Source organism: Lonchura striata, chromosome 1A (genome assembly GCF_050655825.1).
Source record: "Lonchura striata isolate lonStrDom1 chromosome 1A, ASM5065582v1, whole genome shotgun sequence".
Taxonomy (NCBI): Eukaryota; Metazoa; Chordata; class Aves; order Passeriformes; family Estrildidae; genus Lonchura; species Lonchura striata.
The window spans coordinates 46,011,312-46,026,453 of NC_140741.1; the positions used below are offsets into that span (position 1 = coordinate 46,011,312).

Sequence of the window (15,142 nt, forward strand, 5' to 3'; positions counted from 1 at the left end):
AAGCCACAAGGCTCCTGTGATTGCTTCTCCAAGATCCTCTGAAGAAAAACACTGCAGCAAACCACCTCCTCCTGCACAAAAACATCACCCAATATACCTTCCCTTCAGAGACACCATTTGCCAAGAACAATGACAGGAGTGTGATGTGAGCTACCAAGTCTGCTGGACAGTCATCTCCTTTTTCTCTCCCAATAAAAACCACTGGGAAGAGCCTCTAGACTTCTCAGAAACTGGTAAAAGTTGCTGGTCTGTTTCAAAGGGCAGCAGATTTCCTTTCCGCCTCTTCCAACTCGGAAATGAACGTGTCTGTACCACACACAGTTTCTTCCTCCAGTTTTCTCTCTCCTTTCCCTCAGATACTATGACAGGGAAGTACTGTACAGGCAGACAGATTTTGTACAACACTTTATTTATACTGCTGAAGACTGGGAATCAGTTCTGGTGACAGTTACGTTTGTGTTATTCAGGCTGAGGAAGTCAAAACTACATGTTATTACAAAGTCACTGTCCCACAGAGGGAAGCACACAAACTCTCTGAGTACTTTCATTTGCAACTTTGTCCTGTTAAAATGCAATTCAAGCTGCAAAGGGTAACACTCTTACAAAAACCAGGTGCCCCCCAGCTGCTGGTATATTTGTAACCCCTGCTATTTTCCAGTGGCAAAGAATAGATTGGGCTTTTTCAAGTGGCGCTGCACTCAGACCAAGACTTCAGGTAAAAGGCAGTACCACAGATATTAAAAACAGGCTACACACAGTTAGAGCAAAGAACAGTCAGAGCTTGTATTTCCAGAACAGAATGGGCTTATGTGATTGTAAAAAGTCAGCATTTGCAGAGAGGCAAGACAAGTTACCACAACCTTCTTTGGGAGAGAAAGGGAATCATTAAAAGACACATTTGCAAAAGCATCTTTTATAGTTCAATCTTAACAGACACTAACATTTTTACTTAAACTCCCTTTTAAAACCAACCTGATGATCCTATTATACATTACACAGTGTCAACTAATGACCTTACATTACTACACTTATATACACATCAGTTCTCCTGAACCCCCATCAAAGTGCGTGCAGAACTGCATAGCTAACAGTCAGAAGAATCCTGCAATGTAAGGCTAGAGGCACAGCCAAATTGACCCCTTTATTGTATTTGGAAACCCTCATTTCCAAATTAAAGCACTTTCAGGGTAATTAGAAAACATACTTTTATTCCAACCCTGCAGCCTAGAAGTGGTGAAAGAATGAGGTAAACGTACTGAATAGGCTATATATTTAAATCCAAATCCCCAAAGTGTTTTGGTTTAATTATGTAATTATTTAAAATTGAACAGAGAGAAAAAATAGTTATAAAAACTTGAAAACAATCTAAGTTGCCACTAACAGCTTATTAGACAATAAATAATTTTGAAAGGGTATTTTCTACCACCTTTTTTTTTCTTTTTTAAGTTAGCCAGACAAAAAGCACAAACTGAAAAGAACCTTGGTGCTTGTTTCCATGGAGCTGCTCCTTCTAGAACACCTGCTCAAATTCAGCTCGTCTACTTAAGTCAGCCTGAGCCAGGACTGGGCCCACACTGCCACAGCACTCCAAAGAACACCAGCCTTCCAGGCCATGCTGCAGCTTTTCTTGCCCCAGCCCAAGTCCTGGAGCAGTGACCAAGCTTTATGACACAGGGCCTTTAGAACATATTCCCAGTGCTTAACAGAGTATCAGAGACCTCAGTTATCACTTTAAACAATTTGGAAACAAAATTATAATTACCAATAGTGAGTTTTCTGATTCTCATATTTTTATTTAAAGTGTGTCTTTGCAGGTTCACTTTTTTAATATTCCCTTGCATCAGTGTTTATTTCCCAGAAATCATTCCTGTCAGACAATGCAGTTTTCTGAAAAGATAGTATCTTCCATCCTCACCACACTTTCAATAAACTCTGTAGAAGACAGTCAATGATCAGACTATGATAAAGTGCATATATTCCTTTCTGATACAGGCAACAAAACTGTGGACTAAAAAAATAAATCATACTGGAAATTGAAAACCACATCAAAAAACCCTACAGTTGCCCTTTACCACCCCACAATTAAGTTGCCCCACTGAGTACTGCCCAAAAATACTTTTCAAGTGTCTGTTAGCTTAAAAAAAAAAAAGAACTTACAACATTTTAAAAAATGGTTCCTTTTCAATTGGACTCTGAGAATCACAAATTTATATAACTTTGAAAGCTAGAGCTCCTTCAAGGCTAGCATAGCGCCTTGACAACTTTAAATAGTTTGTACTTCACCCTTTGGATCCAGGTTTCAAGCTTGCAAAAGCTTTGGAGTTCTTAAGGGAATGTGAAATTTCATTGAGAAAAGAAATAAAATGATAGTCCCTTTCTGACTTCTTGGACTCAAAAATAACTACAATGGTGAAGTGAGGTTCGGGGCGAGTCAGAAAGTAGGTGCTTTGGACTTTGTCATCGTAGAAGTGAACAACCTTCTCCAAACTGTTGAGGTCAGAGGTTCTATCAGTCATAATCATGATCACATTGGGCCAGTGCATAACCGGCCTGTCACTGGGCAGAGACACCACTGCAGGATACTGATCCACTCCTTTGGGGGCTTCCCTGTATGAATGGGGATGATGATAACCATGTCCCTGAAAACTCTCTGATCCACGATTGTCAAAAATTAAGGAAACATTGACAGCATCATACTTCCGGATGAAGCTGGAAATTTTCCCAAAGTAATCAGGATTTGTTTTAGCAGTCAAAGTTTTCATTTCAGATGCTGTTGTCTGTCGACTAAGGGCCTCATGAAAGTAAAAGCTAAACTTGGCAAGGAGAATGTTTTTGAGCTTCATCAGCCAGAGGAAGAGGTGTGGAGGTTGCACAGCTTTCTGAGACTGCCCTCCAAACAGGTGCTTCTTGGTCTCCCGCTGTTTCTCAAAAATTTGGCCCCAAGTCTGTAGCTTTGTGTGAGCACTGTGCAAATTGACCAGGGATGGAAGGAACTTCCACTCTGAGATCTGAGCCTGAGCCTTTAAGAGGTGTGCAAGCACATCTACCTCCAGCTGGAAACTGCTTTCAAGTGGACTGAGGATTGGATGATGAAATCTAGAAAACATAACATTAGTCAAGACATGAGAACTGCTGTACACAATGGTGAAACAGTCAGATAGCATTTGCCAGTTAAGAGATAAAAGATCAAACATCAAAGCAGAGCAAAGTGTAAATCAAAAAATAATACTCTTAATTTAAAGAACAGTTCCTTTTACATAATTAGGGTAACTATCTCCATGAACAAACAGCTCTTCACATCTGACAAAAAAACCACCTGTCAGACATTTATCAAAACAAGGGAGTTATATATCATCAGTTCAAGAAAAATCGCAGTTTATCTTACTCTATGTACTACTACAACACCATTTCTTTTTAAATTCAGGTGATCTTGTTCCAATTTAAAATATCTTCTGGCAGTAATATATGTATTGATGGCTCTGGAGCATCAGTAAGACTTCAAGTTAAATCAAAAGAATTATGTTATAAATCTGTTGTTCACATAGGGGAGCTATGAGGAAGCCAAGCTGAGCTTGGTTTTGCTTTTTGGAACCATAATTAACTCCTTTTCTTCTCACTTTTTTCCCCTGATATTTAGAAAAAATACAGATGCAGTCTACCTCTCTTCCCATGATATTCAAATTGTTTGTAATTTATAACATCAGCAATAACATACTTAATTGAAACAGTGAAAAACTGTAATGTAAAATATGTAACTTTAGAAAGAAGTGGCCTTTTGAGTAAATATGGTCCCTCACTGGCATTTAGGATTCAAAGAGGTGTCTAATAAAGAAAAATGAACAGTTCAAGGACAAGACTTGATGAGGTTTCCATTTAAGTAAAGATTTATCTTCTCACTTCAGAAAAATATCTTGCGTCTTGTTATTGGTTTAAAACAATAAAATTTATACAGAATTTTCTCAACTTTTAAAACTAAAGCAATGTCATTATTCCTGTCAGCTTCTAGGACACAACAAATACAACCTGTTTTGAAAATAGTTGGCTTCAAGATCAAAACACTTCCTTTTGTTGTAGACCAGAAAAGAGAATGAAAATGTCAAGCTTTTCATCCCCTCTCCACTACTTTTCCTTTGGCTTGTGAGAAATGTCTATTTTATCACAGATCTGTAAGTAGTGATCAGTGATCTCTGTAAGGTCTCTTTTTTTATTGGAAGCCAAAATTTGTATCTTGCAAGGATTTGTTAAGATGCAAATTTATTTGAAGAAAATATAATGAAGAGCATCATAAACCAGCTGATGCACCATGTCAGGCAAACTAACCCAGCTGGGTGATCAGGCATCTGCACACAGCACATGTCAGCAACCCTCAGGCTGCCCTGCTATAGCAGATATAGCCACTTTTGTGGGCTGAGAAGTCCAGAACATATTTGCATTTCTTTGAACAAACAAGAGTCAACAAAAAATTTCTAACAGTCAACATTAAATCTCTCCAATGGTTTTGGTATTCACCAGAAAAACAGTTCTGTTGCTCTGTATTTTAAGAGGAAACAGAAAGCATTATGCAACATTACTTGTTGCAGTCCCATCAAATGACACATAGCACAGAGATTTAAATACATTTGCAGACAGATAAAGAAAAGTTTCTTCCATCTTGAAATCAACTTAAAAATCCTTATTAAGGCAGCACTGCCAAAGTCTCCTGGATTAGCATTCTAATGTACAGCTTCCTGCTTCTACTTTGCTTCATGGCATTCCTAATGTTGCACTGTCCAGCAGGATTTGCTGAACTGTTTCAACAGAAAAATACACACCTCAGCCACAGCTGAGAAGCTTGATATGGTTACAGAAAAAACTGATGGGTTATGCACTAAGTATAACTGCTGCAACTGAGTTTTATAATGTAGAAACATCTACCTGAGCTCTGTATCATGTAAAACAGACAAGTTTATACAGTATTTCATAAGCCAGAGTGTCAAAAAATTAAAAACACATTGGAAATTTGATTTTTTCCTCCTAATCATTCCTAAAGCATAGGAATATTAGTTTTTTTTGCAGACTGTGAAGAAGCCACATTTTCCTTTTATTTCCTTCCAGAGATCATACATTCAAGTACATATTATACAATGCTGACTAGATAAAAAACATTAATCATTTAAAAATTATTACATCAAAATAGGTGTTATAGTTACTTATTCATTTTATACTAAACTTTTAAAGGATCTTGCTTCTGATGCTGATTTAAGATCTCACCCAACCAACAGTTAAAAACTTCAAGAGAAGTTACTTCTCCACATGTATTCAAGAGAAAAAGGAAAACGTCGAATACTGCCCATGCACAAGTCAGCAATAAGTAGTAATAAAATAATAACAAAATAACTTTAAACTATTCAAGAATTAATGATATTTCAGATACAAACAATATGTATAGTTAACTGTCAATTCTGCTGTTCCTTTATAGCTACCAGCTATTTCCTCTATGTTATCTGCCTGGCTATTTTCACACGTAAAGGAAAGAAACCAAGGCCAGAACCTATCTAAAAAAAACAAATGTCCTGTCTGGCCTTAGCACAGCTGACTGAAATAATGGCACACATCCTCAACTACAAGTGAGGAATATACTGACAGAGGGAAGAGGCTGGGTAAGAAAGAGTTTATTTGATCTTTCACCTGTAAAGCAGAAATGCCTAGCAGCCAGTACATATCAACATAACACACTCCATAAACTGATTTGAGCTACAAAGAAACTAAAAGGAAGGACTAAAGGAATATATGACTATACCCACTTTTTTCAGAAATATTCTGCATGTCACTAGGGAGGAGCACACTGCAACTATTTAATTAGCTCTGACAGCTTCTTAAATTGTCTCCATCTTAAAGATTGTTTGTTAACCCAAAGCAAGATCATCAATATTTTTTACAGGGAGACATAACTTATTTTTTTTAGATGTTATAATATATATAGTTATATAATACATATTATATAACCATATTATATAACATATAATGCCTTAGAAGTACAAGTGTACCCATTAAATTTATTTAAATAGCATAGTAAAACATTTCGTATCAGGTATCATCTTCAATCACTTCATCAAAGTAAGAATTTCAGTTCTCAGATTTTTAACAGTGCTGTTGATTCAGCACATGCTCAGAACAGAAGGCAGTTGTTAGTGTACAAGAGATATCAACTTTTCAAAAAAAACCAACCAACCAAACAAACAAAAAAACAACAAAAACTGCCAATAACAAAAACACCCAAAACCCTAATCTTACTTTTCTTTATCCCTTGAAGTTACCACATCACTACAAAGATCATATAGACTAGTTCTGACTTTTGAATTGCAAAATTGCATAGCAATTTGCCAAAGGCATCCCTAAAAAAATACGGGAATCAGCTGCAGTGCTTCAATCTGGAATATCAGAAAGCAGCACTGAACTATTTTCATTTTTCCTAGGTGAACACTATAAAAATCATAACTGAAAAAAGTAAGACCTATGAATATTCTCTCCAAAAGTCTGTTTAGACACTATTTCACTAACAATGTTTTAAAGAAATTCAACCACATCTGACAGTTAACTTCCTACAATGGCTACATTTTTTGGTTTGAAATGAAGAGGCAGAATTTGTGTGTTGACAAGCATTCAAAAATTCTCTTCTAAACTGCCACCACTTTCAAGGCACATAAGTTATATGTGAAATACCCAACCTACCCGCATTTAGAAACATCCCAGGATTTTTGTAACGGGAACTATTAAAATTTAACTTCAAGAAACCATACTGGCAAGGACCAAAGTCTCAGAGGTACTCCTCCTACTGGCTTCAAGACCTCTGGAGAAAAGTGGTAACAGAACACCATAAAGCCCTCTCAGCTAGGCCAGATAGTTGTGGTGTAGCTTTTAGATCTAAGCAGACATATATTCTTAAAAAGTAAGATTGTCACAAACGTATTTGCTTTATTTATGTCACCTTTACTGAAGTCTATATGAAATTAAGGCTTGTTTCTTCTCCCCTACCAAAGAAAAAAGTTCAGGAAGCCTTGCATCTTATAGAAGGAAAATCACTCTTCCTTTCTCCTGAAAATGAACATGCTGAGCATTAATTAAGGCATAAAGAGGAAAGCTCACAGTATGCCATGAGCAGACTCCCTTTGTTATTTTTCTTCGTTGGAAGAAATATCATGCATCTGATGCTGCTAGCCAGCACAGACTTCACACATGAATTCGTGAAGAGCTATGCTGCTCAGCAGTCAAAGGACAGTCTAGGTTTGCTTTGAACTTCAATATCAGGTATTACAGACCACATGTCTGAGTATGTACTGCCAGCAAAGAAGCACTGACCTTGAACTGTATTTCTTTAAGATGGATTCCAAAATGTTTACCAGTTCCTCAGAGTTAATGAACTTTTGGGTGCTGAGCGTGTACATTTTTTCATAGAAGTCAGCAATTTCCATCCGAGCCTGAACAAAAAAACAGAGCTGTTCAGACAGGTGAGAAAGCAGCTCTTCCAAGTGAGGAGCTGTTCCTCCTAGTGCATTGTGACCCGTCGCCACCACCTTCTTCAGCTCATTATGCAGAGATGTGTAGATGGTTCGGATGGAGTCCTTTCGGCTGAAGAATGACTGACCACCTGTTCAGATAAATATGGAGGTATTACCAAAATCCTGGGACAGCAAAGATATACAGCAACACTGGAAAATTCTTGTAATTACAGATCTAGTTGTTTGTAAATATTGTTTGATTACAGTACTTCTTTTAACAAAAAATCAAAATTCAGTATTTTATTTTGCATGTAACTGAATTAGAGCATATGCTCAGAAGCACTTTATGTAATTTCATACAAGCTACGCTTGTCCCACTTCATGTCTCAGCATTCAATGGCTGCTGCAAACAGTAACTCCTTCACAACTTCCAACAGTAACTGCCTCAGTTATGACATGACTTTTAAGAAACCCAGGGTTCAGTTAAATTTGCTACTATGATACATAACCTGGAAATACTGTTATCTGTGGAAGTCAGGAGAATTAAATCATCATAACTTGAGTGATTTAATTTTAATATTTTAATAGCTTCCACTCCTATTAATAACTCTAGATGTTTTCCAGAGAACTCCCTTAACAATTCCTCATCAATCATGAAACATGCAAATTCACTAAGCAACCTTTAAATGGGAACCATGTGACATCTGTGTGTACAATCAATGTTTCTAGTCCCTATACAATCTAAATATAAAACAGAATTCAAAAGAAAAATAATCACACTTTATCCCAATGAGACCACAGTGCAGGTTAATCCATAACTAAAACTTGGAGGGCAGGAGGGAGAACAAGAAGTCATCTGTGCTCCTTTCTACCTGCTCAACACTATGAGGAATTTAAAAAAGAAGAGAAGAGAAGAGAGGAGTAAAGGGTCAAAGTAAAGGATATTTAACTTTGACATTACAAAAAGACTGTACAAATGTACTAGCCTTATTTTATAGTTTCTATTTACAGAAAACTTAATGTGCCATTCTGGGAGTCAACAGCTGCAGCAGAGCAAAGACCGCAGAGACTGAGTCTGAATCTTTTGAAGATTCCAAATTTAGGTGCTGCTTTGAAACCGCTTATAAATTTTGTAATGCTGTATATCTCTTTCCACATTCCTTTTACACATATAATGTTCAAAGATGACAATTGACATTTGAGGTAGAAAGGTAGAGAACTGGCTGTCATGGTCAAACAGCTCCCATTGTAACACAGGAGTAGCCCCCCAGCCACGGGCAGGAGAAAGAATCATCTATTGCAGTTGTTCATAAAGCAAATAAATAAGCAAAGCTTTGCCCCTTCTGTTGTCACCTTTATCCTTTCTGCAAGCACAAAATCCACTCTTTAAAGTCAGCCTTATAGACAGAGTTTTGGCTGTAAAGATCTTATAATAGTTCCAAGTCATCACTTAAATAACAAAGCTGAATTTTCTTGATGGTTTAATGCGCTATACATCAGACTCATATCCTTTGATCCATTTTCCATACCTATTTGCACTTCAAAAAGAAAATAAGCAGCTTTGCCCAGAGGGTAGCATCATGAAAGCACATCCTGTGCCAGTTTGGAATTTTTCTATTCATGTACTGATAAAACACGAAGTAGCTGCTATCATGACCAAAGCTTTCTGAGATTCTGCAGTATCTGGGGGTAACAACTTCTAGGATGCTATCTCCAGCCCCGAGTATTTACACATATATACCTCTAATACAAGGCGAAAAAGCTTTAACGCTCTAGTCACCCCAGTAAGGTCATCTTTGCCTATAGCTCAGCCAGAGCATCTCAACACAGAAACACCTCTGGCTAACTCTTGGGAACGGCGGGTAGGTACCCTGCCGGCCAGGGAAGAGATGCATCGACTGGCACAACAGCCAGTGTGCCACCCGCACAGCACCTGTCCTCTCGTTCATTCTTTAAGAGCAGCACTAATGGTTTCTCAGCGGGCACACGGCCATTCACTAACCCAGCACTTGTTTTTCAGACCCACACGCAGGCACCCACCCAGGCAGGGTCCCGAGGGACCGCGGGTGCGCAGCCCTGCGCAAGCACCGGCTGCCAGGTGCCCTCCCAGCCGCCCGCGGGGCGGGCCTCAGGCTGAGGCCGGCGCGGCACGGGCGGGAGAGGCGGTCCCTCCCTCCCCGGAGCGGTACCTAGCTTCTGTCCCAGGAAGGTCATGCTGTGATAGGCCTTCTCGGCCGCCGCCAGGTGCGCCAGCCCGGCCAGCAGCGCCAGCCAGCTGGACCCCGCGCTCTTGTTGGCCTCCCGCTCCTTCTCCACATTGTCCTTGGCCTTGTCGTAGGAGAAGATGCCCAGGTGGGAGAAGAAGGTCTCCAGCACGGCCTGCTCCACCGGCACCGGCGCTCCCAGCGGGATCGACTCCCCCATCCCGCCCGGCGCCTCCGCGGCTGGCGCCACTTCCGGGTCCGCCGCCCGCCCGCCCGCGCGAGGGATCACGTGACCGACGGGGCGGGGAGCGGCCGGCGCGGGGTCACGTGAGGAGCTGGGGCTCGCGCGGCTGGAGGGCGGGGCAGCGGGCGCGCGCGGGAGCGCCGGGCCCGCCCGCGCGCGCTGCGCGAGCCTGTGCGCGGGCCCTGCTGGGCGCGCGGCCCCGCCCTGCGCGTCCTGCCGCACGCGCAAAGCGAGACCCGCTTCCCCCTAAACTGCGCTTTCAGTTACACAGCTCTGAACCTCAAGGTCCTGCTGAGGCCCTCATTCCCACCTCTTTCACTCCCATAGGGCTCTCCAGCTACTTTGGGTTTATAATTTCTCCCTCCCTTGCGACTGGGGAGATTGTGGATTGCCCACATTACTCCTGTTTTCTTCAGCTCTTGTTTCAGACAGAAAAGCTGCCTGAACTGATTCTCCGTGCAGGCGATGAGGAGCACAAGGCTGAGCCACGGGTGGGGAGCTGTGGCTACGCTGACTGGTCCCAGTTCTGCAGAGTAACTACCCGCCTTTGCACTGACAGACAGGACCTCTCCAGATTGAGAGTGGCAGCTCTGCAGTCAACCCAGAAAGGACACATTCCGGTTTCCTCTCTGAACAGTATTTCCCTACACTTTAATTGCACCTGCAGCTGTTTTTAAGTTGACATCTGGACAAAACACAGCATCAGTTGACACTGGTATGACCCATGTACTAATTTAAGTAGCTGACTGCCTCTTGTTCAGGAAACACCATCACTGAAAATGGGCATCAGATTCAACCACCACCTTTAGGTATGAAGCCTTTTAAATAAATCTCAATTACAGTGTCTGCAAGCTTCTTACCGTGAACAAAGTAGCCTAAGGATTCAGGTTTGGGTATAGAAATTGTCATTTCTATTTTCATTCATTGGTCTAATATAAAAGGATAAATCTGCCAAGACCTTCATCGCTTTTCTTTTCTAGGCACAGGCACCTCTGTACACATCCTTGAGCTTTGATTCAGAGTTGCATGTAACATCCCTGAAAAGGTTCCAGTTAAAACTAGAATTTTGGCTTCAAATGCTTAAAATTTGAAGCAGCTCAACTGAAGTTATGAGGTCTTTATTCTTACAGCTAAGTCTAAGTTCTGCATACACCAGAAGCTGCCTTCTCCCTGAACTCAACTGTTCACTTAGTGTGCCAAAGGGACAAAATGGATGTAGGATTTTACAGCTGCTTGACAACAGATGTCTCTGACCTGGAAAGTTGGTTATTAAAATTTGATTTATTGATGGGATATTTCAGTAATTTATGTCAGCACCTGAAACACCTGTTCAAGGCAATCACAGCTATGACTAGTAGGCTGCCAATGGTTTACAGAAAATAAACGAGTAGGAAGAGAAACACCTAGATAACCAGGACACAGTCTCCAAAAGACAACTGGGAGCAAAACGTTCCAATAAGACCTTTATTGCAACATGGAGTTGACAACATGTTTTTGTATTTAATAGAAAGTATTTGGTCTCTTGGTGGTGAAGCGTGGTTTGTGCTGGCGACGCAGAACTCTGTGTGGCAGCGGGAACTTGATTTTAGAATCCTGCAAGAAAATGTTTCTATGTTAATTGAAGTATCAGATGAACAGAAAATAATTTGGAATAAATAGCCAAGCTGTATTCAGTGACTAACTTATGCTTAGAGAAGCAATCCACCTACAACCTAATACATACATCACAGGACTTAACTAATTAATGATTTTGCAGTATTTTTTTCAAAGTAATGCCAGTCAGAGGCATGTTTTCTGTACTGTAACATGTATTTGCTTTATTCTGACTTTCTTCCAGCAGAAGTCTTGATCATAATATATCATAATCATGAACACATGCACCCAAGTTTGGTTCCTGCCCTGTATCTGGCTGCAAAGCAAATCTGTACCACACAAAAAGATCCTTTCTTCCAATCCATCGCTGGACCAGGACCCACCAGCCACTGCAGTGTGGGTTCACTTACATGGAACTGCTTGACTGCTGGTCTGCGGCACTTGCTGGCAGCAATTTCCTCAACCTTCATGATCTGGATAGAGTGAGCACGGGCACGATGACGGGCTCCCATATCACGGTCTAGAACAACAGAATTCATTAAAAATGAATTTATGACATCTTCAGTTCAAAAATCTTGCAGCCCTTTGTTCAAGAAATGTTCATAATACCATCTGCAGCTTTTAAAATTCCTAATCAGCCATAATTAAAATCAGTTTCTATTAGGTAAAGTGATGACACAAATATCACAAAACCAACAATCAGCAGCAAACTCTTTCTATAAGCTTTAAGTACACTCCACAACAGGAAGAACCATCTTACTCTTGTGTCCTATTTCAAGAAGGTACACATGGAAACAAGTAATATACCTAGGACTACTTACTCTCTTGCAAGAGAAAAAAATCCTGTGATTCAGAATCAACACCAAAATATTACTGGAAAGACACGTGAACTTCTAAACACTTTCCTTTCCAAAAGGAAGGTACAAGTAAAAGTAGGACCTGGGGATATCTACTTTTATTGAAATTGATCAGCAATAGAATCATGAATTGATGCTCATCCCACATAATCAGGCTTTTTCAATAGGAAGAAGTGTCTGTACTCAGGCTAGCTGAAAATTCCTCTATTCAGCAGTGCAAATGACTGGCCTCAAATCACATCCTAGTTCTACAAGGTATGCCTGTTGAAATACTACTGTGTTTCCCACGCAGATCTAACAAACCTATTAAAACTTACCTGTCACAACTATTCTTGAATATAAAAGTACCAATCATTGTATCATGAAAATTAAGGTTTCTGGATCTCTTAGGCAAGCCTTCAGTATGTTCATTAACAGGGATTATTGTATATTAATGTAGAACCTTAAATTTCACTTTCAACAGCACTTCAGCTTTTGAAAGGCGACAAGATACATTTAATATTTGCACACATGACAAGAATATCATTATTAAGAACAATATTCTTTGGGTTTTTATGTGCAATATGTAGAGTGCAATCTGTAGCATTTACTTTGGAGTAAAGTACCAACAGCATCAGCCATACAAGTGGTCTATCCCTTAAGTACTTCATAAAAGTCTGAAATCAGGACAACCATTACTTCTCCCTGAAATGGGGCAATGAGAAAAAAAGACAGGGGTTTTCTTCCCTGTTTTTTTTTTTTTAATTTTTTTACTTGCTCAATAAAGGACAACAACAATCATTACTAGAATTGTAGAAAGACACACCAACCAAAGTATTGGTGTGTATTTTCCAGTCAGAGAAACTGTATAAAGAGAGGTAACAAGTCACCTACCACACGTATAACAGATAAATACCTATAGAATAGCTGGCAAACCCCTCCTTTAATTCTCCAGTGTTTCAGTTTTACCATAGATTAATTTATGCCCAGTTTGAGATTTAATCTTTTGCTTGCATACTGCTCCTACTATTTTACACCTCAAACAGCTACATATACTTACAGCACTGAGTGACAGCACCTGCAGTGGTCAAATCTCTGTACTCCCTGTACATGTTGTGGGTTCCACTACGAGAATCATAGCGCAACCAAATACCAAAATTTTTTACCCGCAGAGGGGACTTCTCATACACCTGGAATTACACAAGAACATGGAAGTGGTTAGAGATTATGTACAATCACCATTTTACAATTTTAAGAATAAATATTTTAGAGCTCTAACAAAACCGCTGTTTTGTTAAAAACAACTGTTTGCTCTCTTTCCCCTTACCAAAATAGCTGGATACGTCTTGCTAATTCAGACTAGAAAGCTTTAGTAATTCAAAGAAAAATACCAGATTTCAACTCTAAAGAGTGTTCTTGAAGTATCAAGGTAGAGGAGTGTAAGCATACAAATATCCATTGTCCCAGAGCTATGAATGTCCAAATGCCTCCTAAAAGATGTATTGTACAATAAACCTAAGTCTAAGGTTCAACACATGGTTCATAATTGTCAAGCAATAAGTAAATTCGTATTTCATTTACAGAACGTATACCACTACTTTCGAAAACCAAACTTGTCACTCCTTTTCACAGCAACCCAAAAACAATTGATTTCAACATCACACTCTGTAACTGAGATTCCTGTAAAATCCCTCCACATACACCTCCTAGAATTCCGTAAGAACCTCTCACGCTTTTAGGTTTTTAATCCTTCACCTGTCCACAGTACACAATCTCTCCAGAAGACTTCTTCATCTTCTTCAGCTGAGAGACGAAGTACCAGAACCGGGACTTGGCGACGACATGGTTCGGAGCGAAGATCCGCATCCGGTACAGAGGAGGGGTCGTGCATTTCGGCGTGGGCAAGCAGCGCCCGACTACCTTGTACTCCCTCAGCTGGAGGGACAGGACAAACAGGCGGACAGCAGAGTGAGCGAGCCGCGGAGCCACCACCGCCCCGAACCCTTCGAGGCGGCTCCTCAAAGGAACAACGCGACAAGAGGAGCTCAATCCATTGGTGGAGAGAGGCCCTCGCGCCGGGCGGGTCGATATCCCCGCGGTACCGCACGCCCATCTGGGTCCGCACCGGGCGGGAGCGGCGTCGCCGCCATATTGGCCGCTCGCCGCCCCACGGGCCAGGCGGCGCCGTTCGGGCACTCACGGGCTACTCTCGAGCGCTACAACCCGCCACCGCCGCCCTCCCGACGGCCACCTCGGCCGCACTCCCGGCCCCGGCTACGGCGGCCGGGCCCCGGTCCGTACTCACGGTGCCCGACGCCTTCATGGCGCTCCACCGCCGCCGCTCTCGGGAAAGGAAAGGGACGGGCAACGTGCGCCGCCGATGACGTCACCACCCAGCCCCGCCCCCCGCAGCCCGCGCGGCGATTGGCCGCGAGCAGAGCGCCATTGGAGCAGGCAGCTGTCAGTCTGCGCGCGCGGCCCTGGCTTCCGGGCTGGCGGCGCCGCGTGGCCCGGCCCGACTCGCGCGCCCTCTGTCGTTCGCTGTCGGCAGCGCGGCCCCAGCCCTCGGCTCCCGTCAGCAGGGCCGCGGGCCTACGTGGTCCCGATGGAAGATGGGCCGGGCCGGGCGTGACTCCGTCTGCCGGGCGTCCTGCTGGCGTGAGGCGTGAAGGACGCGGCAGGGAGGCTCCAGGCGGAAGCACCGCAATCCCCTCGGGGCGGTAGCCAGGAGCGTAGGGCTATCGGGGGAACCTCTCTCACTCGTCGTCCTCCATGATGGCGAGGTCA

At 41.9% G+C, this 15,142-nt stretch overlaps 2 protein-coding genes and 1 non-coding gene across 4 annotated transcripts; all 3 read right to left on the reverse strand.

Annotated features, from left to right (window-relative positions):
• Positions 1 to 392: 392 nt before the first annotated feature.
• On the reverse strand, positions 393 to 9,942 carry KICS2 (KICSTOR subunit 2). Of its 2 annotated transcripts, XM_021547449.3 has the most exons (4): positions 9,668 to 9,942; positions 7,554 to 7,627; positions 7,339 to 7,475; positions 393 to 3,096 (listed from the first exon to the last, which is right to left on the reverse strand). In XM_021547449.3, the coding sequence occupies exons 1-4, from the start codon at positions 9,900 to 9,902 to the stop codon at positions 2,280 to 2,282; spliced, it is 1,263 nt and encodes a 420-aa protein (XP_021403124.1). In that variant the 5' UTR covers positions 9,903 to 9,942; the 3' UTR covers positions 393 to 2,279. The 2 variants fall into 2 exon arrangements, with proteins under 2 accessions (XP_021403124.1, XP_021403122.1); XM_021547447.3 differs by having other exon boundaries at positions 7,339 to 7,627.
• A 1,421-nt stretch (positions 9,943 to 11,363) lies between these two features.
• RPL18A (ribosomal protein L18a) lies at positions 11,364 to 14,715 on the reverse strand. Its single transcript, XM_021547450.4, has 5 exons — positions 14,661 to 14,715; positions 14,111 to 14,290; positions 13,416 to 13,545; positions 11,930 to 12,039; positions 11,364 to 11,519 (listed from the first exon to the last, which is right to left on the reverse strand). Exons 1-5 carry the CDS (start codon positions 14,676 to 14,678, stop codon positions 11,427 to 11,429), a joined length of 531 nt encoding a protein of 176 aa, XP_021403125.1. The 5' UTR covers positions 14,679 to 14,715; the 3' UTR covers positions 11,364 to 11,426.
• LOC116183173 (small nucleolar RNA SNORA68) lies at positions 12,808 to 12,939 on the reverse strand. Its single transcript, XR_004147720.1, has one exon. It is a non-coding gene; the product is annotated as a small nucleolar RNA SNORA68 (small nucleolar RNA).
• Positions 14,716 to 15,142: the final 427 nt, after the last annotated feature.